The sequence below is a fragment of the Notolepis coatsorum genome (genome assembly GCF_963971535.1).
Source record: "Notolepis coatsorum genome assembly, chromosome: 18".
NCBI lineage: Eukaryota > Metazoa > Chordata > Actinopteri > Aulopiformes > Paralepididae > Notolepis > Notolepis coatsorum.
The window spans coordinates 70380678-70405468 of NC_140182.1; the positions used below are offsets into that span (position 1 = coordinate 70380678).

Sequence of the window (24791 nt, forward strand, 5' to 3'; positions counted from 1 at the left end):
GCTAGCCTATGCTACCTCCTCGACCCCATACACAGCGGCCCTTGCAGCGCTGGATCAAAGATATGGACGTATATGGGATCACGTAATCCAGGAGATAAGGCATATTGACCGCCTACCCCCAGCCACAGACAATCGCTCACTGGACGACCTGTCAATCAAAGTGCAGTCCCTGGTGGGGATGCTGGGAGCTCAACGGGAGAAGGGCAGGCATGAGCTGTACGCCAACTCTAACGTTGAGAGGATTTTGGAGAAGCTGCCACCCGCAAGACAGGAGCGCTTTCGGCGGCAGAGGGACTACCGAGATCCCGACGGCCCCGAGCCATCCCTCCTTGATCTGGCCGACTTCCTGGCGAGAGAGGTCAGCAGCTTACGACTGGACACCTTCGGGCGGAGCACGCCAAGCTCCAGAGAGGGACCCAGGAGAATAAGTGATGGAAGAAGATCGGTGACTGTCATGCACCAATCAGAGTCAGTACCGAGCAGTAAGAGTCACAGCACCCCCTCGAGAAAGGAGAAGTGGAAGATAGCGTGTCCCTACTGTGAGAAAGAACACTGGCTGTCACAATGTGACTCATTCACAAAGATGAATGCAGAAGAAGTGAGCCAATGGATAAAGTCCAACCGGCGCTGTTATCGATGTGCGCGGCCCCACATGGCAGCCGAATGCCGCCTAAAGAAAAGGTGCAGCCGGTGCGATGGAGCCCATCTAGATATACTACACGATAGTAACGGAAGACGGCCTATACCTGCACCACGGAGCGGCACCAAGGCAAGTGTCATGTACATTGACCCCGCCAGCAGCAACGGAGCTCAAGTGCTCTTAAAGGTAGTCCGTGTGACATTGAGCTACCAGGATAAAGTCATGGACACTTACGCCGTCCTTGATGACGGGTCAGAGAAGACCCTTCTGCTCGCCTCCGCTGCGACTCAGCTGGGACTGCGGGGGAGCAAGAACGAAATGACGATTCGGACAATAAGAAGAGATTTAAAGACGATAAAGGGCGAGAATGTCTCCTTCACTATCGCAGCCAACGGGCAGCCAGAGCGACGGTACAAGATCACAAATGCTTTCACCAGCCAAGAAATAGGACTCTCGCAGTACACCTACCCTGTCACCAAGTTGATGGATAAATATGTGCACCTGCGCCAATTACCTATCCCGCTCATAGACGGCGCTACCCCGACCCTGTTGATAGGCTCCGACCATGCAGAACTCATAGTCCCGATTGACCGGGTCCATACAGGCCCCCGAGGCTGTCCTGCAGCAGTCGAGACCCGCCTAGGATGGACATTACAAGGCCCCCTCGCTAAATCTCTCAACCGAACCGCAGCCACTAGCTGCTTCCACTCCAGAACGACAGAAGAAGACACCACTCTCCTGCAGCATGTCGAGAGGCTATGGACCCTAGAGACAATGCCCTTTAAGAACGAAAAGAAAGACATTCGCTCTAAAGAAGACATTTACGCCATCCACCTACTCGAGCAGGGGACAAAGAGAGTCACAGTCGGCGGAGTGATGAGATACGCAACTCCACTCCTGAGGCGAGAGGGAATGCCCCCCTTTCACGCAAAGAAAGACGCCACGGAGCGATATCTACTGAACACAGAGCGGCGCCTAGCCAAAGACCCCGCTCAACAGAGTGTGTACCGAGCTGAGATTGAGAAGCTAATCACAGCGGGACACGTAACAAAGATTGACATTAAAGAGGCCGATCAGACGACCGAATCATGGTACGTGCCGCATCACAAGGTCCATCACAATGGCAAGGATCGCATTGTGTTTAACTGCAGCTACCAGATCGGATCCCAAAATCTGAATAAAGAGCTCTTGCCCGGCCCCACACTCGGCCCCTCCCTACTAGGCGTGCTACTGCGCTTCCGCCAGGACAAGGTGGCTATAAGCGGGGATATCAAAGGGATGTTCTTGCAAGTGAGACTAGTAGAGGAGGACAAGCCTCTGCTACGGTTCCTATGGAGAGAGAAGATCGGAGATGAGAACCCATCCATCTACCAGTGGGAAGTACTCCCCTTCGGAACCACATGCAGCCCGTGCTGTGCTACATTTGCACTACAGAAACACGTCACAGAGGACCCAGCAGCAGATGAAGAGGTCCAACACAGTGTGAAGAACAGTTTCTACGTAGACAACTGTCTACAAAGCGTCTCGACTCAAGAAGAAGCCGAGGCTCTCCTAATCAAGTTACGCGCCTCCCTAATCAAAGGAGGCTTTGATCTCAGGCAGTGGGCCAGCAGTGACCCGCACGTATTGCGCAGCCTCTCCTCCGCAGACAAGGCTGCCAGCAGCGAGACCTGGATGGCGACAATCCCAGGAGAAGCCCAAGAAATGACACTAGGATTAGTCTGGCGCTTCAAAACAGACTCGCTCCACTATAGACACAAACCCTTGGCTCCAGAGCAAGGAAGGTCGGCGGCGATACCGACCACCAGACGGAGTGTGTACAGAACACTCGCCAGACAATATGACCCGCTGGGATGTATTCTACCCTACACCACCAGGGCAAAGATGATTGTACGAGCACTATGGGACAAGGACCAGGGCTGGGACGACCCAATACCCGCACACCTTGCCTCAACATGGAGAGAGTGGGAGACGGAACTCCGCTCACTCCCAGGTGTCAATATACGCCGCAGCTACTTCCCATCCACAGTGAGGCCAGAGACATGCGAGATTGAGCTACACGTCTTCAGCGATGCCTCCGAAGTAGCCTACGGATCGGTTGCTTATTTGCGTGCCCAAGAGATGGGAGGAGAGATACACACTGCTTTCATACTGGCCCGCTCAAGAATAGCCCCACGTAAGCAACAATCTATCCCACGTCTAGAGCTCTGCGCAGCCCTCGCAGGAGCGCATCTAGCCACGTTAATCCAACGTGAACTCACCATTCCGGTGCATAGAACAATCTTGTGGTCAGATTCCACGACAGTACTCACATGGATTAAGTCTGATTCATGCAAATACAAAGTCTTCGTGGGAGTCAGAGTCACCGAGATTCAAGAATTAACAGAAGAAGCAAGCTGGAGGTATGTGGATACCAAACACAACCCAGCTGACGTCATCACCCGGGGAATGTCCCTGGATGACCTAACCCGTCGCAACATCTACAGTGACGGACCAGCATTCCTCCAGCTCCCGGAAGGAGATTGGCCTACGCCCACCCCGAGGGAAGCAAGTAGCGAGGAGGCTGAGAACAAGAAGCCTATGTTCTGTGGACTGAGCACTGTCGCCTCCACAGACCCGAACATAGATGACTGCATTACCCTAGAGAGTGCGCAACAAAGAACATTCCTGCGGCACCACCCAGAGATTCAGTCCACCACTGACATGTCAGCAGCTGACTACGAAGAAGCAGAACTTCTTCTACTACAACGAGCCCAGAGAGACTCGTTCCCCGATGAGCTAGACTGTCTACAGGGAGGAAACCCCGTCCCATCAGACAGCAGACTGATTCACCTGGCACCAGAGAGTGACGCACATAATCTCATCAGAGTGGGTGGTCGCCTGCGGAGAGCCCCCGATCTACCAGATGACATTAAGCACCCGATCGTCTTGAACAGCCGACACAAGGTCACAGAGCTGATCATAAAGAAATACGACGAGGATGTGCACCACGCAGGAGCAGAGAGAGTCTTCGCGGAGATCAGACGTCGTTATTGGATATTGCAAGGCAGAGAAGCAGTACGGCGCTTCCAGCGAACCTGTCTAGACTGCCGTAAGTGGCGCGCGCAGCCCAGCATACCACGGATGGCTGACCTACCCCCCTGTCGCCTCCGAATCGGCGACAAGCCATTCCACTCCACAGGCATGGACTGTTTTGGCCCGTTATATATAAAGAGAGGAAGAGGCACCGAGAAGCGGTGGGGTATTGTATTCAAATGCATGACCACCAGAGCGATACATATCGAGCTCCTTCCGACCATGAGCACAGACTCATTCCTTATGGCCTTCCGGAGATTCATATCACGGAAAGGACAACCGTCTACATTGTTGTCTGATCACGGGACCAACTTCAAAGGCGGAGAAAGAGAGCTGAGAGAGAGCTTCCAAGCTATGGGCCCAGAACTTAAGACCCACCTCGCTCCAGCCCAGATTGACTTCCAGTTTAATCCCCCGAACGCACCCCACTTCGGTGGAACCTGGGAACGAGAAGTATGTTCTATAAAGACAGCCCTGTATGCCGTACTCGGAGCCCAGACTGTGGCAGAGGAAGTCCTAATGACAGTCCTCACGGAGATCGAGGGAGTATTGAACTCAAAGCCCCTCGGTTACGTCTCCAGTGATGTAGCAGATGTCGACCCAGGCACCCCCAACACACTCCTAATGGGGCGGCTGGACCCCGCGCTACCCCAGACAATGTACAGGCCCGAAGAAGCGAACGGCCGAAGAATGTGGAGGTACAGCCAAGTACTAGCTGACAAGTTTTGGAGCAGCTTCCTACTTCACTACCTACCGTCTCTACAGACCCGCCAGAAGTGGGTAAAAGAGAGAGACAATTTGACAGAAGGAACAGTCGTCATGATAGTTGACCAGTCACTCCCCAGAGCTATGTAGCCGGCTGGCCGCGTAAGCAAAGTGATCACCGGTGCCGATGGCAAGGTCCGAGCAGCTGAAGTACTCGTCCAAGGGCGCACCTACACACGGCCCGTGGCGAGGCTCATAGAACTGCCCCGACTCCCAGATACTATCGATGATGACCATGACCCTATGACTTTGTGAGTTGACTGACCTTACAGCGGACCTTGAGTGGAAGACAGTGCGGTTAATCTGTCTCTACTTAGCTAATTAGGTGGGACTAATTAGGGGGCGGCTGTTGTGAAGGATCAGATTAAACCGAATATGTATATTTATTTATATATATATATTTAATTGTATTTGTATATCGTTTGATATCCCCTGTATATTCCTTGTACAATATGCATTGAATATCCCCGTTTCTACTAAACAGCCCATAATAGTTTCATTCTACCATTGGACGAGAACCTGGCGCCAGGTTGCCATACCCCTAGGTCCAAGTTCAATCGTGCCGCCTAACATGTCGAGGCAACCCCCGGTTCCGCGCAGTAATATGCTGGGCGAAATACGAATGGTACTATTTGTTCATAGCGCATATATATATGGCGCTCGTAAAGTAGAACTTTCTTTTAGTCCAGTTCTTTACCCTCCAACAGAGTGACAGACGCAAAAGCCTCCCCACTACGCACGTGCGGTGTAGTAGGGCCTACTTGGCCCAGAATAGGCATTGAGATATCGTGTAGATTAATAGTTGAATGGTCATAGTTTGGCACCATACCGTCGAGTTGGACGTATTCTATTAAGCTAATAATAGTCTATTTATGTATGGTGCATCGTTCGGTTCGAGTTCTACAGTTATCAGTACCCCCATCGTTCCTGACGTTATCTGGACGCTTATCCAGGCTGGTCAGACCCCTAGTGGTGATTGCATCCGAGGAGCTCCGGGTCAAGAGCGACTGGACCTGTATATTGGATTACTCTACCCGACGACGGCGAGCCTTCCATGGCTCTTGGATTATGCTTTGTGTGCTTTGATTATTCCATGGATAAAGGCCAACACTGTCGAGTGTTGGAATTACCCCCCGGAGAGGACTCCAGGTGAGGCGGCGCTCTACACGTGAGGTCGCACCACGTCTCTCCGTTGTGGACCGGCAGATACCGTTCCACAGAGGGTCCAGCTGTATTCGTCTGCGGCCCGAGGTTCTGTGGGCACTGTGTCTAAGACTTTGGATTCTCCCAAGACACCGTCGGCCAGATGGGATACCGCCAGCGGCTTCTCTAACCCCCCCCTCCTACTGTCTTACAACCAGCGGGACCCCCCCCCCCCTTAGTGTATCCAGTTATAATCATTTAAGTACCATCGCTATCGTTTCCTAAATATTCCAGGTTGTATACTTACTCCCTGCGCAACCAGAGATTGGACATTCAATGTTGATTTACCTACGAATACTCATTTGCCATAAAAGTGCATATTCAATATTTCAAATCATAAATGTAATTAAGTGAATGTTGTATACACCTTTTGCTGTATTAAATATTCGATTTGGTACATTTGTGTTGGTTCGTTTCATCAGGTGGGAAAGTGTTCATCATACTTATATCTTGTACTGGGTGGCCAGCAGTTAAAGTACATGAGGTAGTGGTATTAAATATCATATCTAACAATACAGTCAGGGAATTGTACCCCTCAGCTACACTATTCATCTGACTCCGTCTCATTTCTATCGGCTGGCACCTTCTTTCATCAACGAACACAAGTTTTATCCTTTCAGTCTTGTTTACACCAGTGTCCCCCATTTTCAATTCATAATGAATTGTAAGTAGGGTGCAACTAGCACCGTGCAATCCATTCTTTGTGGATCTAGCCCTTAATGTCCATCCCTTCCTTGTCCGCGGGCAGAGCAGGTGCGGCCGTGCTGCATCCTACACAGCTCCGTTCTCAAAGTTCAATCAACTTGCGTGATTTAAATACCCGATTGCGAGCACCAGCGTTATGTTAATAAGGGAGAGAATGTGATTCGTTTTGCACTTGTTCATTGTGTAACATAAAAAATATCTCCCAATTCCATCAGCCCCAGTAAAGCATAATGAATGAAGGTATAGAAGAAAAAAAAGAAGGGGGCTTACAGTGACGCTGGTGCAGTTATGCCTCTGGTCATCTCACTCATGTCAAGATCCTGGGTAATAGTTTCTTCAAATCTTCAGCAGCCTCCAATGCATTGTTGTATATATATTTCACCTCATCAATGGTGATGATAAGCCTCGCTGGGTAAAGTATACCATAGCGCAGGGACGTTTCTCTGGGGAGTTTCCCTCTGATATCATCATATTCTGCGCCCTTTCTTTTCTTTCTCCGTTGGTAAATCCTGGAAGACTCTCAGTGGTTTTCCTTGCCAGGATAGCTGCCTTTTCTCTGCCACGGCCTGGAGGATCTTCTGTCTGTCACTCCATCTCAATATGCGCACCAGATACGGCCATTGTGGCTCACCTGGAGCCGGGCGGGGACGTAGGCTACGGTGCTGTCTTTCAATTTCTGGTGTTGGCTCGTCTTCTTTAACATCCAGAATATATCTTAATATGTCACCCATCATCTTGTCTGAGTTGCCTGTCTGCAGTCCTTCTGCCAGGCCAACAAAGATCAGATTATTTCTCCGACATTGTGCTTCCAAATGGTTAAACTTTGTTTGTAGCGTGTTCAGTTCTTTGGATTGGACTTGCAGGGTTTTACTGGTCTTCTAGATCTCCGATAATTTTTTCTGCATTAGAGACTCTGTTCAGAATAGCCTGTGTCTCTTTTTTTAAGTATTTCATTGAGTTGCCAAGTTCATCCAGTCTTCGTTCAAACGATACTTTGAGGTCGCTCACCTCAGTTAGGAGTAGCTGCGCCCAGGCAGGTGTATCCTCACTTGACATATTATTAGTTTGATTGCTGCACGCGTTCACTTTTTTTTGTCTTGGTTTGAGTTTCTCGGCAAGAGCCAGAAATAGCCATGCAGACAGGCAACTATGTTTGAACAAAATAATCCAGTTCTTCAGTTTAAATAAATTATAATTTAGAAGCAAAATACTATACTTTAAGGACAGAACTGTGCAGAGCACTCAGCACGCCATTCCTCTCAGTCACATGACGTCATCACACTTCTCAAGCGCCCTGTTGCTTTTTGAAAAGGCAGCAGTGATATTGGAGTTGTAGTGTCTGGAGTGTATTTCATGACTGTTGGGAACTAGGCTACACTGGCACACCTACTTCCAGTGAATGACGCTAAGCTAGGCTAACGGTGCGGCTGTTCCCTAAGCCTAATGCATGCACAGAGAAGAAAAGGGTATGTAATCTGTTAGTCTAATTCCAGGGTAGATGGCAAATAAGCTAATTTCCCCAAAAGCTGGCGTGTTCCTTTAAATTCATGTGTGTGTGGGTGTGTGTGCGGGTGTGTGTGCGGGTGTGCGTGTGCGTGTGTGTGTGTGTGTGTGTGTGTGTGTGTGTGTGTGTGTGTGTGTGTGTGTGTGTGTGTGTGTGTACCTCGACAGATCCTCTCTGTGTAACCGTGGTCCAGAGTCAGCAGCATCAACAGTTGATCCATACTGTTCAAGTGCAGAGTGTTGTCTTGGTTGCCGTGGCTACCAAGCAGGGCCAGTTCATCCCTGTCATAGCTCAGTCCCACCCCGATGGGGAACACCGACACGCCTGTGGAAATGGATAAATCAAGCAAGGTCCAGCAAGGCCCTAGACTTGCATCAATCCACCCACTTCAGTTGTTGTTTGTGAGGGGGTGACAAGATCAAAGGATGAGAGAGAACGAAGAGGTTCCAGCTGAATGGAACTGGAAACAATGGTACAGTAATATGACGTAGGCAGTAGGTTCATGCAATTCTCCCAAAGTATCGCGACAATATTAAACTACTATCTGTGATGTCAAAGCTTCAGAAATACTGCAGTATTAAAGGTCATTGTTAGACTCAAAATGTATGGTCCATACAGAACAGGAATGTGTTTGTCTAAATATATTATATCTGAATTGTGAATTTACTCTTATTTAAAATTTGCTCTATGCAAACAGGAACATGTTGATTATCATATTGATGATAGTATGTAATGAAAGAAAAAATATCTATCTCATTCTCAATGCCCACATTTTACATAATGGAATGGTGAGAAAAGGTTAAAAGAAAGCAGGTTAGGTTAGTATGATTAGCCTCTTCCTGTACCTAGGAATGCTTCAAAATCCAAATGCTACATCAAGTGGTAGTCTCCATTACTCTTTGGTTTGGTATTGTGAAACAACTTGGTATAATGATTAAGGTTGGGTACCTAACTCTGTACTTTTAAGGGTACCGACTGAATTACATCGGTACTACCGAGTACCAATGCACACTAGATCAATCTGTACCAAATGTCAGTACCTTTACATGTTTAGTATAAGAGTGTAATATGCTAGACAAGAAGGAACCTTTTCTACAAATATATATATATATTACTGTCCCGTCTCTTGGATCTTTGGAAAGACCAGACAAGGTCAGAGGAATTTGATAATATGTACTGAGGATGGCCAGATAATGTTGATATTTAAACATTTAAAAACATAATACATGATCATACGGTTTAGTTTGTGTGGCGTGTTACAACAATAAATAACAAAATGTTCTAAATAAATAACAATGTTGAAATTGAGAAGTTTGGACTTATTTAGTTAAGTACCGAAAAAAGGTACCGTTGGGCACCGATACCGAATTCCAGAAACTGGTACTGGTACCGGTACCGGTTCAAATGTGAACGGTACCCAACCCAAGTAATGATACAGCACTTGGTTTTGTGTTGTACAGTAAAACTGTAGTATTATGACACTAGTAGGCAGTGATGGGCAGTAGCTAGCTACAAGTAGCGACGCTACATAGCTTAACTACATTTCTCAGTAGCGTGATGGTAGCGTCGCTACTTTTGAACCAAGTAGCATTCTCTGTAGTGCAGCTATTTTTAGAACAAAGTAGTGAGTAGCGTGAGCAAAACACTATACGCTACTATCAGGAGAAACAGATTTGTGAGGGAAAAAAACTCCCAGTAGAAAACCCACTATGATTGGTTGGTTGGTTTAGATATGAGTATGACGACTCACGATTGGGTAAGGTTAGGCCAAAACATTACGGGTAGGCCAATCAGAAGCAGGATAGGGGCGGGACATGCCACTCCAGCTCCGCAAATCAGGAAGTGAAAATCAAAACAAACCATTGAATGAATGAACCAGTCCGCGCGAAATGGCAGAGGGATTCGATGTTTCCAGGGCTGATGGCATTGATGAAGATGATGTCAATAACAACAATGCCTCTCCATGGCCCTATCTGGAAACATTTATGAGTTTGACTGAAAAAACGCCTAAAACATATGTGTTTAGGTGTTTATTGTGTCAGCCAAAAACGAAGCTGCTCTCAACTTCCCACACGCCAGCACTAACTTGAGAACACATATTCAGGTGAGCTGATGAAAAGCTTTACATAAATATTGTCAACTGTTCCCAAACAGCACACAAGTCAGTGCACTTTTTGTCAACAGCTTTAACTAACAGATAGCTGCTATCATGTTTAACTGTATGCAGAAAATGAACAATTATGGGGGTGGAGAAAAGAAAAAACAAACTAACATAAATACACTAAGAGGGAAAATATCACCTAGAGCAGTGGTTCTCAACCTGTGGGTCGGTCAGGACCCCCAGGGGGGGTCCCCACATGATTTTGGGGCCATGGAATGTTTTGTGAGTTACATATTTAAATACATTTGGTCATTTAGCTGACGCTTTCATTCAAAGCAACTTACAAATTGTGTACAACAAGTCAGCAGGAGTGGTACATATCTAGCAGCCAAGGATAAGTAGTATTGTTTGTCTAGCAGTGTCGAGCTTGAGTGTTATACTCTGAGTACATACTGTAGTAGTATAGACATATTAGCATAGTTGGTGGTAGTATAGACATGGTAGCATAATAGTAAAATGCAGTAAGACAGTTATTATTAGTTAAAATTCAGATATTGAAGAAGTGTGTTTTTGGTTGATAAAGTGGGCAGTTTATCCTGTGCTGAAAAGTCTCCATTCCAATAGAGAGAGTATATATTTTGGTGTTTATTTGATTATTGTTTCACTGCCTTTTATTTATTTCCACAGTTCTTTTCTTATACTTTATTAACATTTTGTACATAATACAAGTTCATGTTAAAAGGATGACACAAAAAGCCAGACCGAGGGCTTGTTTCAGTTTTCTAATCAATCAAACTGAACCTTTTTTTTGCCTGCCTATTTGTTTGGTGGAAACTTGATCATAAAGTTAAAAAAAAAAAAAAAAAGGTAGTGCCGATGTAGTTAGCTATTTTTGCCATGTTCTTGTAGTGTAGCTTTCTACAGTACATTTATCTGGGGATAGCTTCCATTGTATTTGAGCTATATTTAATCGAGAGTAACTTGTAGTGTAGCTTACTACATTTTCCAAGTAGCTTGGCCATCACTGCTAGTAGGGCTGACCCCTATTAGTCGAATAGTCGACTAATCGATCGAAAGGAGCCGTAGTCGACTACCAACCTCTTAGTATTATTATAATTTTTTTTATCATTCTTTCCAAAAGAAAAGAGGCCTAGAAGCGTGGCTAACGCTAATGGCACGCATACCAGAGGCTAACTGCCTAAGAAAACAGGCACAGAGGCACTGAAAGAGGATTTCACCCATCTAATGAACACACTAGACTAGACAAATATCAAGATGTATCCATCAGTGGACCAATTGCATGCTTTTGCAGAGGACAAGAAGCCTTCCGTCGCCTCCTTCAGAACCTGTTAAGCCTTAAGATCCCCCTATAGGGGGACCCTGCTTTTCTTTATCATAAATCGATCAATAGAGACCGTATTAGATCCCCAATTATCATATCATGGGGTATCATTGGAAAGCCACACTCATTGGCTACAACCCTGTGCAAAGATTCTCGAGATCGCCAAATGATTGACGGAGCTAGAGCCCCGGGAGTAGGGGTGGTAATGTGTACTTTTGCGTACCTGAAAGGGCAATCGACAGGCAACAAATAGGGCTTTAATTCCATCTATATATTGTATTAAAAGAAATGCACACCGAGCCACTAGAGGTCGGCAAAGAATCGTCCACATGTGGGCCCTTGGATGTTAACACTTTCCCTGCCACGCTATTTGAGCATCTTATACCATTCTCTGCCAGCACTGTAAGTCTATGGAGATGTTCACCTTCTTTGCAGGGCTATAACTTTTTAAATTGTATTGCTAAATTGACATTACTATGGCCCATTCAACATCGATTATCTATCGTTCAGGATGTAGGAACGTTTTACTTTTTCATGCATACATTCATACGAAAATACCGTCTAGAATATAAATATGTTTTTATCGTTTTCTGCAGTAATTCCTAGAACGTGAGATATAGGCATAAATGCATATATAGATTATCAAATGCCGTTTGTTGCCGATCCATGCTATATTAAAAATGTCAACTGTACATGATCCTAAACGTTACGACTGATCATGCGCGGATGAACGGAGGGGGGGGGGGGGTCGTTTATAATTCCGTGATCGTCGTTAAATGCTTTATGTAGTATGGGTGATATATGGATCAGAGCGGTTTGCATGGATAATAATAAACAAACAGGCTGAAAGTAACATCAGCCTCCTCTTACCGTTGGGCGATGAGACTGGAGCAAAAAGATCCCAGTTATTTGATGGGGATCGAGTCGATCCATTTCCGGTTTGTATAATAATAATACACGCCCAAATCATGTCGATTATTGAGTTATGGCAGCGATCGCTACACATGGACGTGTGTATACAGTCCCGCAACGATATGCGAGTGGCCGGACTCATTTCAGAGACGCACCGAGATCCAACCGTCCATTTCCGGTTTGGCAACTCGCCGATCATCCACCAGGGGGCAGTATTGAAGCGTTGCAGAGTTGTGCTGGCTCACACAGCATCAGACCAGGCTCCGTGAGGGAAATATGAATAACATGGCGAAAATATAAAATATGATCTCAATAACGTCGTACGCCGTGGATTGGCAGCATTCGCATGAACTTGAAACCCGTCGTACAACGTTTATGGCGCAGGATGTGTTAAGAGGTTAATGTTTAAAAAAAAAATTGTAGCCAAGAGTAAAGACCATAACCCTATCAAAAACAGTAGTCAAAGTGTATATTTTCATTTTTACAGATGTTTTATACGATTTATCGGAAATACGAATTTATCGGAAAATTCTAATTATCGTAAAAACCGCAAGGAAATGACTGAATCCAGATTCAACCCTGCCATTGGAAAGAGGAGCATTTTCCCTATCCATAGATGTATGGTTTGGCCATAATAAGAACAAGGTCAAGTTCAAGGTCAAATATGAATTTATAATTAAAATCGATTATCATTAATTACTGTATCTACAAATCCTTCTGTTTAATCATCTTCCCGCGGTTCATTTGCTTCTATTTATTTTACACATGATCTCAATAAGGTGGTGAATGAGCTCAGTGAGCATTTTCTCGTGCCCCGCAGATTTAACATGGTCAAAGGTGCAAAAATCATAAATCATAATTCATATTCTCCTTTTCTTCATTACAATTTACTCAGCCTAGTAACAGACACAATATTTCTGACACTGGAAATACATACCCCCAGGTCCCTAGATGTTCCTAGATACCAAGAACATGCAAATTGACCTTGCAGAAGTGGAGCAATCTTCCATTTACTTAGGCATGTACCCTTAGGCAAAAACGGTCTACAGATTAACTTAAGCACCCCCACAGCCCAAATAAAAAAAATAAATAAAAAAAGAAATGTCATAGTCGACTAATAGTCGACTATCTGCACATTTCGGCCAATCATAGTCGACTATCCAAATCCTTAGTCAGGGACAGCCCTAGACACTAGTAGACAGCCTCACCTGCTGTCAGGGCCTCGTTAGCTGCCTCCTGGATGTCATCAGTTGACCTGTCAGTCACCAGCATCACCACAGCCTTGGTCACGCCCGCTCTACCACCACTGGCTGGCGAGATGGCCGTCTGGACAGCGAATCGCAGCGTAGAACCTAAACAGGGAAAGAAGTGAGGGATCTGTGTGTGCACGTGTCATGTGTGTGTGTGTGTGTGTGTGTGTGTGTGTGTGTGTGTGTGTGTGTGTGTGTGTGTGTGTGTGTGTGTGTGTGTGATCGCAAGCTGTGAAAGCCTGGGAGAAATGCGAGGCCCTGTGCGAGATTTAAACGCGTAGCAAAGTAGCAAGGAGCCAATGGCCGACATCAGCTAAATAGGCTAACTGCAAATAGAGTAGCCAGGTACTGACACCAGGCCACACACAGCTTTGGCCAACGCTACCCAAGCTACACAAACGACCAAGACAATTCACACACAGCACATGTCGTATCTCCAAATGTTGTGAAGTAACATATGTTTTGCCTGGAAAAAAACATTGTTATTAACAAAACATTCGGGAGGGGAAGGAAGGAAGAGTGGGGTAATGTCCAATGGACATCTTACCTGCACCAAGGAACGCAGGGCGAAAGGCCGCAACACAGGTCTCCACGTTGAAGAAAGGCCTCTCGCTGGCGGGACAAAAAGAAGCTATGGCCGGAGCCTTGTCATGGTGCAGGCCCGACTACATCTTCTGTCAAAGATGATGTCGTAGTCAGAGTGCCAGGGCCTGCTATTCTCACGGCTAATGTCAATGGTCGTAGCACAAGCTAACAGCTAACTCTAGGCTAACTGATAGCATCAAGCTAACGTTCCCAGCCGAGCGAAAACGAGCAGCTAACGTCGTAGCTAAACAGCTAACTGGCTAACAGTTAGCTCAATCCGGCTATCGCTAACCACTAGCTAACGCAGAAGCAAGCTATGCGGCTACCACTGAAAAACTGTACAACGTGAGAAAAGCAATACAGGCCAACACTTCAGACAGCCGCTGTGTTTTCCTCTTCTCATCCGAAGAGGGAAGGGAAAAAGAAGGCAATACACGTCCCACTACAGAGTGGTGTTTACCATAGCGGTGCCGGCAACAAGTCCCTCGCGGACTATAGCCGACTTGAGCATGGAGATATTCTCATAATGAAACACCAAGCTCACCTCCCTCGCACCAGGTGCTGACACCAGGCCACACACCGTTAGCTACTACAACAGCTAGCCGGCCCGTTTGGCTCCCGAGAGAGAGAGAGAGATATATCCACGGCGGGAATAGAATAGAGTGCATTAAAAACTCACCAAACGTCCAAGAGGATGGAGACAACCGCGTGGAGTTGACGAAGTTCATCTGCCGAATGACCGTCCTCTTCATCTTGGCATAACAATGCTGCACGCGCTCTCTCTAGGTTAGCTAACGCTAGTTAGCCTTTAGCTAAGCTAGCTACTAGCCGACATCATCATGGCTATCCCGACTGAACCACACGTTAGCACTCGATATTATAACGTAGCCTGACTGAACTGTCTAACATGCAACAACTTTCATCTTCAGTCCATCTGCCGAATGACCGTCCTCTTCGTTTTGGCTGGCATAACTAAGCATAACCTCCAAAGCTGCACGCGCAAAATAGTCAAACGCAGCTGACGCACGCCGACGTACACATGATGTAACCCCTCCCTTCTTGAAACCAATAGTATGTCTGCTGCAGAGCCCCAGAGCTCCAATAGAGAATAGTGCAGAGCCGCAGAGCCAGGAACATTCTACAAACGTGTCTAATGTGAAATATATAAGCATATAAGCAAAACTAGATTTTAGGTCTGTGATGAAAAAGGGCCTCGCGGGAAGGGGGGCCTCAAAAAAAAAAAAAAAAAAATAATAATAACCGCACTGCTCGCACACCCCCTGAGGCAGCCCTGCCTGTGTGTATAATATATATCAAGGAAACTATAAAAGAAGGAAGGGTCATCACGTCAGAATACCAGTGTTCTATGCTATGCTTGGTGCCAGACTTTGGTGCCAGTTCTATTGAAGCCTGTATTAAAATTCTAAATACCAGCTATCTGAGGAAATATACATCAACTAATATATAAAACGTTAGCTGTAAGGGCCCACCTGTCCCAGGACTTTTTTCCCCTGTCTGTACTCCTCAAGAGCCCCCACCTTTTCACTTTCTCTTCCATGGACTTCCTCCACCTGCTGGACAATTCCCAACATGGCACCTTGTTCAGTTTTGTCTGCTCAATACCTTTGTCACCTTGTTTACCTCATTAGTTTCCTTGCCTGTAATTCTGTTGTCTGCATTGTTTCCCCTGCCTTAGTATTGTGTTCCTCCTGTCTGTGTTGTAGTTATGATCAGTCTTGTGTTTCTCAGTAATTGTATTTTGATGCTAGTATAGTTATTTCCCCAGTGTTTGGCCTTGTGTTTTCCTGTACCCCTGTGTGTTAGTTCTGCTTTCCCTCTCAGGTGTGTCTCGTTCCCAATTACCCTCTTGTGTTAATCAGTGTGTGTATATCTGCCTCGTCTGCCTGTCTCTTGTTGTCGGTTCATTGTTGGGTTTCCCTACTAGTGTTTGCTGTCTTGTTCTGTTAGTTACTCTGTTCCTGTGATCCTGTGACTCCTTCCAGTATTTTTGTAGTAAGTGTTTCCTAGTGTTAATTTGTTTGTTGCACCCTTCTTTGTTTTTCGTGTAAAGTTTGTCTTGTTTGTTAGGGTTTTATTTGTAGTCAGTTTGTTCATATTTTTTCCTTGCCTGCCTTGCAGTGTTTTGTTTGTGCCTTTGGGACTTGCTCGCATTTATGAGACGATTCTTTGTTTTAGTAGTTTGCCCTCTGCCGGCCAGTTTGCTGTGCCCTCTGTTTGTTGTGCTCTACGTAAAGCATAATACTTTGACATTCACCCCTGGCTCCGTGTCTCGCTTTACCTATTTGCCTATTCGCTCCTCGTTCTGTTCTGCAATTGGGTCCTCCGACAACACTATCCCTAACATTAACAATGCAACAAATTGCAGATCATTCTGACATCCGAGGTAATAACCTGTTTAAATTATGTCATAAACGAGGAGATGGCGGATCCCATTCAACTCAATGTTGGGTGAACTGAAGGTTTCCACACTTGGCACCTACAGTTCAGTGACGTGATGATGACCCTTCCTTCTTTTATATTTTCCTTGGTGTGTGTCTCTATTGATCTGTCTCAAATCCCGCCCCCTCTTGAGGAAGCAACAGTCGTGATTGGAGGATCGAGGAAAGAGAGCGAGGTTTGCTATAGGTAAATTACCCAGTGCAGGGGCAGCGGTGGGCTTGCTCTTCATTTTCTCCACCAGGTCTAGGAGATTTGATTTGCTCTGCTCCTCCTTCCAGGTGATCTCCGCCGTGCTGCTCTCTCCATACTGCACCACGCTCACCTGAGTACTGTTCTGCCCTGCACAGAAAAACAAGCACACCCCCAAGAATCAGTGCCACATATATACATTATATATTTATATTTACCGCATATATCTGCATATAACCCATATCACTCTGTATGATAGCATGTACAATAATGCTGTATATACCATATATATGTATGTATATATATATATATCCAACTGTCTGTACATACCTGCATATAATCCTTTTTACATATCTGTACATATCCCTTACCTACTCTTACTAGTTACGCTGCTGGCCAGTATGACTATGACCATAATGTATTTAAACCTGTATCACTGTATACATTACAACTCTGTACATACATCTGATTAGCACTATTACTCAGTAGTACTAATTTATATATTTTATACCCAGTTTAATCTCCTGTACATTCTATATTACTATTACACTTTACTGGTACATTTGCACACTGTTCTAAATCTCAAGCGTGCGTGTCGTACCTATGTCTCCGTTCTTGATGAAGCCTTCCACGAATGTCTTCATGTCCCCAAACTGTCCACCGGCCTTCAGCAGGAACATGACGTCCAGCGGCTTGGTACACGGCACTGAGAGAGGATTCAGGGACAACATCGATCATGGAGTGACTACGGAGAAAAACACACGTGTTTTGCATGTACACGTTATTGTATGGAAGTACGTCTCGTCTCACCTGACGGCGGCAGGGTGGCTAGCGGGACCAGATCGGGCAGGAGGGGGGGCAGTAGTGTCGGGGAGCGGGGCATGAGCGTACTGCTCGTGATGTTGACAACCCGTTGGACCAGTGACTTCAGCTGGCCGTAGTCGTCCACCATCAGCGGCCGCTGCGGGAAGCTCAGAGCCATCAGGTCGGTCTCGCTGACCTTCGACCCCACCCCGATAGGATAGATGCTTGTGCGCGTGCTGGTGGACGGTGGGCGCGTCACCGTGTCGGTGGGCGGGTTCTCCGTCACCAGGAAGACCAGCTGGGGAGGGGTGGGGCCGAGCGGGGGCTGCACCGTGGCCTGTATCTCCTCGAAGGTGGTGGTCATAGCGGCGCCCGTGTTGGTCTTAGCTCCGCCCCTCCACCGGATCTCCCTCAGTCGCTCCACCAACAGGGTCCTCTGTCGGCGCACCTCCCAGCGGCGGATCTCCACGGTCACCGTCACAGAGTACTGGATCACTGTGATGCGGATGATCTCCTCCTTCTCCGACAGCTCCGAGATCGAGGACACCAGGAACTCCAGGGACTGGTTGAAGCTGGCTTCCCCGACCGCGTCGGACCCTTCCAGGATGAACGTAACATCCACGCCCAGGGAGGCGGACGGGGGCGCCGCGGTGACCGGGGGCCGCACGGCGGATGAGGTGGGGGTAGGGGTGTGGGGGAGGTGGTGCGTGGGGTTGGGCTCCAGGCCGGGGGGGTTCATGGCGGTTGTCGTACCCTGGTTAGGTTTGATCTGGGTGGGCCTGGGCGGTGGAGCTCCCTCGGGCTCCAGCCCCAGGGTGCAGAGGTAATCCGTGAGCTCCAGGAGCCGGTCGGGGAGCTCCCCCGTGCTGCTCAGCACGTAGGCCCGGTTTTCCTCGTTGGCCTTGGTGATGTCGTTGATCTGGCCCATGTTGACCCCGGGGCCAAGGGCCACCGTCAGGGTGGTGATGGACTTCTTGCGCAGCATCTTGGCGGTGGCACGGATGGGCCGGGGGTTGGCGGTGGCCGTCAGGATGATGGCGACACGGCCGGCGTGGTCTCGCTTGTTCTTGTCGTAGACGTTGATGGCCAAGTATTTCACTGCCTCATCCAGGAAGGCGGCGTCTCCTCCAGTGTAATGCAGCTCACGCACCGTCTGCTTGAACTTCCACTTCTGGACCTGAGGAGAGAGAGAGAGAGAGAGAGAGAGAGAGAGAGAGAGAGAGAGAGAGAGAGAGAGAGAGAGAGAGAGAGAGAGAGAGAGAGAGAGAGAGAGAAAAGTAGGTGAGAGGTCCAGACCTTCACTGTGACATTCATTTCCATTGCATCAGCAGAAAAAGCCAATTTCTATGGTAAAGTACTATTCCACAGAATGCGTAACAGGGCCCGGACTGCAATGGAAATGGTCACATATTGAGACACATATTGGAATTAAGATTTCACGTGGCCGCATTCGTGCAAAGTTCACAGGATTCACGTTGTCCAAAGTTGGGGACCCAGAACGCTACAAAACAATCCACTCAGCTGTGACCGTGTTCCAAATACAGTGTGAACCGGTCTAGAGCTGATTATTTATAAGCAAAATGAGGAGAGAGAGGAGGAGGAGGCTGGTGGGGAGGGAGAGACAACGAGATGGTGCCACTGACGTCTCCACCAAAGAATGTGAGACCGTCTATCCCCATGTCATTGATAATGGAAGACCATCCAATATCCTGATCGGCCATATTGAGGTTGAACACGCCCATGCGTAAGATGTGTGTGTGTGTGTGTATATCTTATTCCATATAATGATAAATAGTGATAACATAAGATAAGATAAGATATTCCTTTATTGATCCCCCTTGGAGAAATGTTGGCATAATAGCAGCACAGGGGAGGGGGGAGGGGAGATACAGGTATGGGCAGGGTAATAGTAGAAAGACATAAATATAGGCAATCAAAATCAACTTTGAATATAAAAATATGAGAAAATGATAAAAAAAAAAAAAAAGGGGATGCAACCAAATCACACTGAGAAAGTTGGCAGCACTGGAAACGTTAGTCTGGAGCCCTACTTTTGTGTGTGTGTGTGTGTGTGTGTGTGTGTGTGTGTGTGTGTGTGTGTGTGTGTGTGTGTGTGTGTGTGTGTGTGTGTGTGTGTGTGTGTGTGTGTGTGTGTGTGTGTGTGTGTGTGTGTGTGTGTGTGTGTGTGTGTGTGTGTGTGTGTGTGTGTGTGTGCGTGTGCGTGCGCGCGCGCGTGCGTGTGTGTGTGCGTGCGTGCATGTGGATGCCCGTGTCCACCTACCTGCAGGTAGTACGTCTTGACTCCAGAGTGGTACAGCAGCACGATGGCCCGTGTGTGAGCAGAACCCATCCTGAACCGCTCCACCACGGCCAGGATGAACTCTTTGACCATCTCGAACTCGTCCTCGCCCAGCGCAGCCGAGCCGTCCAATAGGAAGGCCAGGTCCATGGCCCGGTCGCAGGTGCCCTCTGGCATCATGGTGGAGAAGGGCAGGGCCGTGGGGGTGGTGGAGGGAGGGGTCGGTGTGGGAGTGGTAGACAAGGACGTGCAAGAAGCCTCACAGGTCAGGGTGTTGTCCTCACAGTGACTGCAACACACACACACACACTTCTTGTGAATAGTAGTATACACATTAGCATAGTAGGTACTGGTAGTAATATAGGTAAGGTAGATTACTTAGTTAGCAAAGTGCAGGATAGTAAAAGACGAAGGTTAGTATTTCTTTATTTTTGAGGAAAAAGTCATACACAGTATAGGAGAGTTGTGATATTCAGCATTACCATATTTTGCAGTGTTCAGGGTCTCCATTGTTGAGGATGACCTTGTTACCATGGGAGATTCTCTGACCCTCGTGGATGCACACCTGGCAGTGGGAGGGCTCAACACAGTGCATGGCCACCTCATCCAATAGTTGGCCTGTGTAGTTATAAGGGGGAGGAGTTAAATCCATAATTATGCACCATCATCCCTGACCAGCACTCGCAATCATACATGACTCAGACCACCCAATCTACCAGCACTTTACACCCCTTCTTTCTGACCATAGGTGTAGACTAACCTATGCGCAGAAAGACCTTCCTTCTGACTGTAGGTGTAGACTAACCCATGTCTACATCCAGTCTGTGGTATACAGTAGTATATCAATAAATGTCTTTGTCTGACTGTGTGACGTTAACTTGTTAGTAGTGATGCCAATACCGATAACCAATATTAATATTGCTGTTCTGGCCGATACCGATATTTACAGATGTCGATATCTCTGTATAGAAAACACTTTTTTTATGATAATCAAATACAGATTTTTTTTTCAAAATGCATTTCTTTTTTGTAATTTATTTTCAGAATTGACTGATATTTTGAAACAATTTAAGACCAAAACATGTTAAATAAAAATTTATATTTAAATAAAAATGTGTGGTGCACGATATATCAGTCGTCGATATATAATATTTTGACATCGGAACAATACCGATATGCACCACTACTTGTTAGCACTAAAGAATTACACCAGGATAGCTTAGCTTAACAAAGAGCTACTAAGACGTTGTCGCTGTTGGGATTTCGCACCCATTTATTATCAAAACATACTGTTAGGCTTATGACCTATGTCATGATGTGTAAGGGTTCCCCCGGTCCTGCGTCACAACCCTCATCTGTCCATGGACAATTCCCACATCCCTCATCTGTCCATGGACAATTCCCACAACCCTCATCTGTCCATGGACAATTCCCACGCCTGAACTACGTCTCTCAACCACTAGGGGGACTAGTTCAGTGCATTCATCTTTGTTGTCTTTTATTTATTAATGCCCTGTCTGTCATCACCAACCTGTTGTGTGTTCATCTGGTGTCCTTACTGTGCCCCATTGTCTAATTTAGTTTTGTCTGCTTGTGTCTGTATCTATGTGCTGTTTGGTGTTGTCATGTTTCTGTATAATTCCCCTGTTACGTTTCATGTGTAGTCATTACCCAGCTGTGTGTCATCTCATTAATCATCCTCTTGTCTCTAATTAGTCCTTGTATATAAGTGTTGTCGATCCAGCTGTCCGTTGCTGGATCATTACCTTTTGTTTGTTGCTCACCGTCGTGAGGACTCTCTTAGTGTTGTGTTTATATCATTGTTGTCCATGTGTCAATAAAGTGCACGTTATATCGAAAGAAGCAACCAACATCTTCCGTCTCCTATCTATCCTGTTAAGTATCTCTCCGTTCTATACTGCAAACTGGGTTCCACATCACATCATGCCATCAAAGCGTTCCAACCGTAACAATGATGCCTGGTCTATGGCTCTACATTCTCTCAACATACATGTAGATCGACATAGATTTACAGACACTAGCCACATTGTTACTAGAGAAGACAAGGTAACGTTGACGGCAGGTAGACAAGAAGTGAAATGAGTCACAAAGTGCAATACCAAGCGAGGATATTTGCCTATATGTCCCTTTTTAACCACATTACAGATTATATCTTAAAGGGGAACTATTTTACTATTTCTTTCACTATTTGGGCACTTTTACACAATTCCTGTGAGTCTATGGAACACCTCTGTAATATATATATTTTTTTTATTCATTGTTTTGTATTTCTAATCAAGTCCTCAAAAACAGCATTTTTCTACCTCAAGATTTCGAGCTGTTTTGAGTCTGGGCTGCAGGGCGGCACCTAAACCACTGCGGAGCGTCGTCGTCTATCTCAACATTAACATGCAGCAGTGACTATATGACATCACATATAGGCACATTTTCAAACGACTCAGTTCAGTGAGGGTGAATATTGTGAGAGGAGAATTGGAAGAATGCGCCAATATGAGAATTTTGAGACATAGATCATATTAATATAAGTTCACATAGCTAGGAAACAATGCTAAACACTCAAAAAGGCCATTTATAAGATAGTTCCCCTTTAAGAAAATCTTGGGAAATACACTTGTTTGTCATATTCCCCAGAGTCAGACAAGAAGATTGATATCAATCTCATCAGTTTTTTACTTGTTGGAAGTTGTATTTCTTTCTTGTTTTGACAGGAGCTATGCTAGCTGCTCCCTACTGCTTCCAGTCCTTGTGCTAAGCTAGGCTAGCTGCTCCTTAATGCTTCCAGTCCTTGTGCTAAGCTAGCTGATCCCTACTGCTTACAGTCCTTGTGCTAAGCTAGGCTAGCTGCTCCTTAGTGCTTCCAGTCATTGTGCTAAGCTAGGCTAGCTGCTCCATACTGCTTCCAATACTTGTGCTAAGCTAGGCTAGCATGCACCTGGACCTCTCTCTGGGGCTACTGGACACACAGAGATGAAACCAGGGTGCGATCCACAAGGGGAGCCCGGACCGCTATAGCTCCCCTAGATCAGACATCAGCTCCCCTGCAAACTTGATTTGCGATTTTTTGGGGGGTCTCTAAATTACTATTATATATTATTCACTGACAGTGAAGCTGACAGAGCAGCAGGAGGCGGGAATCGGATCATCTACAGGCGCAATTACACCTGCGGCTGGTGCTGCTCCGGTGGCCGTGGGCAGGGCCGCCTCAGGGGGGGTGCGAGCAGTGCGGTCGCACAGGGCCTCGCGGGAAGGGGGGCCTCGCAAAAAAAAAAAAAAAAAAAAAAATATTTTTTTTTTATTTTTTTTCGAGGCCCCCCTTCCCGCGAGGCCCTTTTTCATCACAGACCTAAAATCTAGTTTTGCTTATATGCTTATATATTTCACATTAGACACGTTTGTAGAATGTGTCTGACTTGTTCCTGGGTCTGCAGTCCTGCAGACATACTCACTATTGGAGCTCAGTCTCTGGGGTTCTGCAGCAGACATACTATTGGTTTCAACGAAGGGAGTGGTTTTACTTACATCATGTGTAGTAGTACGCCGGCGCCGCGTGAGTCAGCTGCGTTTGACTATTTCGCGCGTGCAGCTTTTGACTATGCCTAGTTATGCCAGCCAAGACGAAGAAAGAGGTCGGTCATTATCATCATTATCAGTCGGTCGGTCACCAAGGAACGTTGACGAAAGGCCTCTCGCTAGCGGGACAAATGGCCGGAGCCTTGTCATGGTATAGCCATGATGATGTCAGCTAGTAGCTAGCTTAGCTAAAGGCTAACTAGCGTTAGCTAACCTATTCAGAGGAGCGAGGCGAGGCGAGTGGATGTCTTTTCAAAAGAAGGAGAAGAGAACTTGTGAGCAGATAAATCTGTTAGGCAGCAATACGCCGAAAGGTGTCCAGTCTGCCGGAAAGTACTCGAAGAAGAAGAAGAAGAAATTACACCGTGGCGTGGGCCAAGAAAGTCTCCTTCCAACTTTACCATTGGCGCCGGCGTTGATACTGCGTTATGGTGAGTCATCCTATGATTATATACCCGCCGTGGACCTGACCTATCTCTCTTTCTCTCTCTCTGGAGCCAAACTGGTCGACTAGCTAATACTACTAGTAGCTAACGGTGTGTGCCTGATTGAGCTAACTGTTAGCCAGTTAGCTGTTTAGCGTCAGCTGGGAACGTTCGTTTGATGCTATCAGTTAGCCTTGAGAATAGCAGGCCCTTTGACAGAAGATGTAGTCGGGCCTGCACCATGACAAGGCTCTGGCCATAGCTTCTTTTTGTCCCGCCAGCGAGAGGCCTTTCGTCAACGTGGAGACCTGTGTTGCGGCCTTTCGCCCTGCGTTCCTCGTGCAGGTAAGATTAATGAAAATGTCATGACATTACCCCACTCTTCCTTCCTTCCCCTCCCGAATGTTTTGTTAATAACGATGTTTTTTTCCAGGCAAAACATATGCTACTTCACAACATTTGGAGATACGACATGTGCTGTGTGTGAATGTCTTGGTCGTTTGTGTAGCTTGGGTAGCGTTGGGCCGTTGGCCAAAGCTGTGTGTGTCACAGTACCTGGCTAGCCTATTTAGCTGATGTCGGCCATTGGCTCCTTGCTGCTTTGGTTTCTCTATAGACCCTCTTCTCTTTGGATTTAAGTGTTGATCTTTGTCCTTTTTGATCTCTCATACATGCTCTCTCTCTAACACACACACATGCTCTCTCTCTCTCTCTCTCTCTCTCTCTCTCTCTCATACATGCTCTCTCTCTAACACACATGCTCTCTCTCTCTCTCTCTCTTTCTAACACACACAGTCTGCCTATGGCGGCCTTTCTCGATGGCTAGGCTGTGCTCGCTGAGTCTGTATAGTCAAGGATCTTCAGTCACAGTGCTCAGGTATTCTGCCACTGTGTACTCTCTGTTTAGGGCCAAATAGCATTTCAATTTCTTTCTAATGTGT

General features: G+C 46.6%; 1 protein-coding gene across 1 annotated transcript in view; it reads right to left on the minus strand.

Annotated features, from left to right (window-relative positions):
• Positions 1-24791, minus strand: part of vwf (von Willebrand factor) — a 165356-nt gene that overhangs the window by 57382 nt on the left and 83183 nt on the right. The window contains exons 27-33 of the mRNA XM_084335399.1: positions 20317-20452; positions 19817-20123; positions 17542-18712; positions 17333-17437; positions 16738-16881; positions 13456-13599; positions 8052-8216 (exon numbers count right to left, since the gene is read on the minus strand). Of these exons, the coding sequence (XP_084191525.1) occupies positions 8052-8216; positions 13456-13599; positions 16738-16881; positions 17333-17437; positions 17542-18712; positions 19817-20123; positions 20317-20452 (2172 nt within the window). The remainder of the gene's footprint in view (positions 1-8051; positions 8217-13455; positions 13600-16737; positions 16882-17332; positions 17438-17541; positions 18713-19816; positions 20124-20316; positions 20453-24791) is intronic.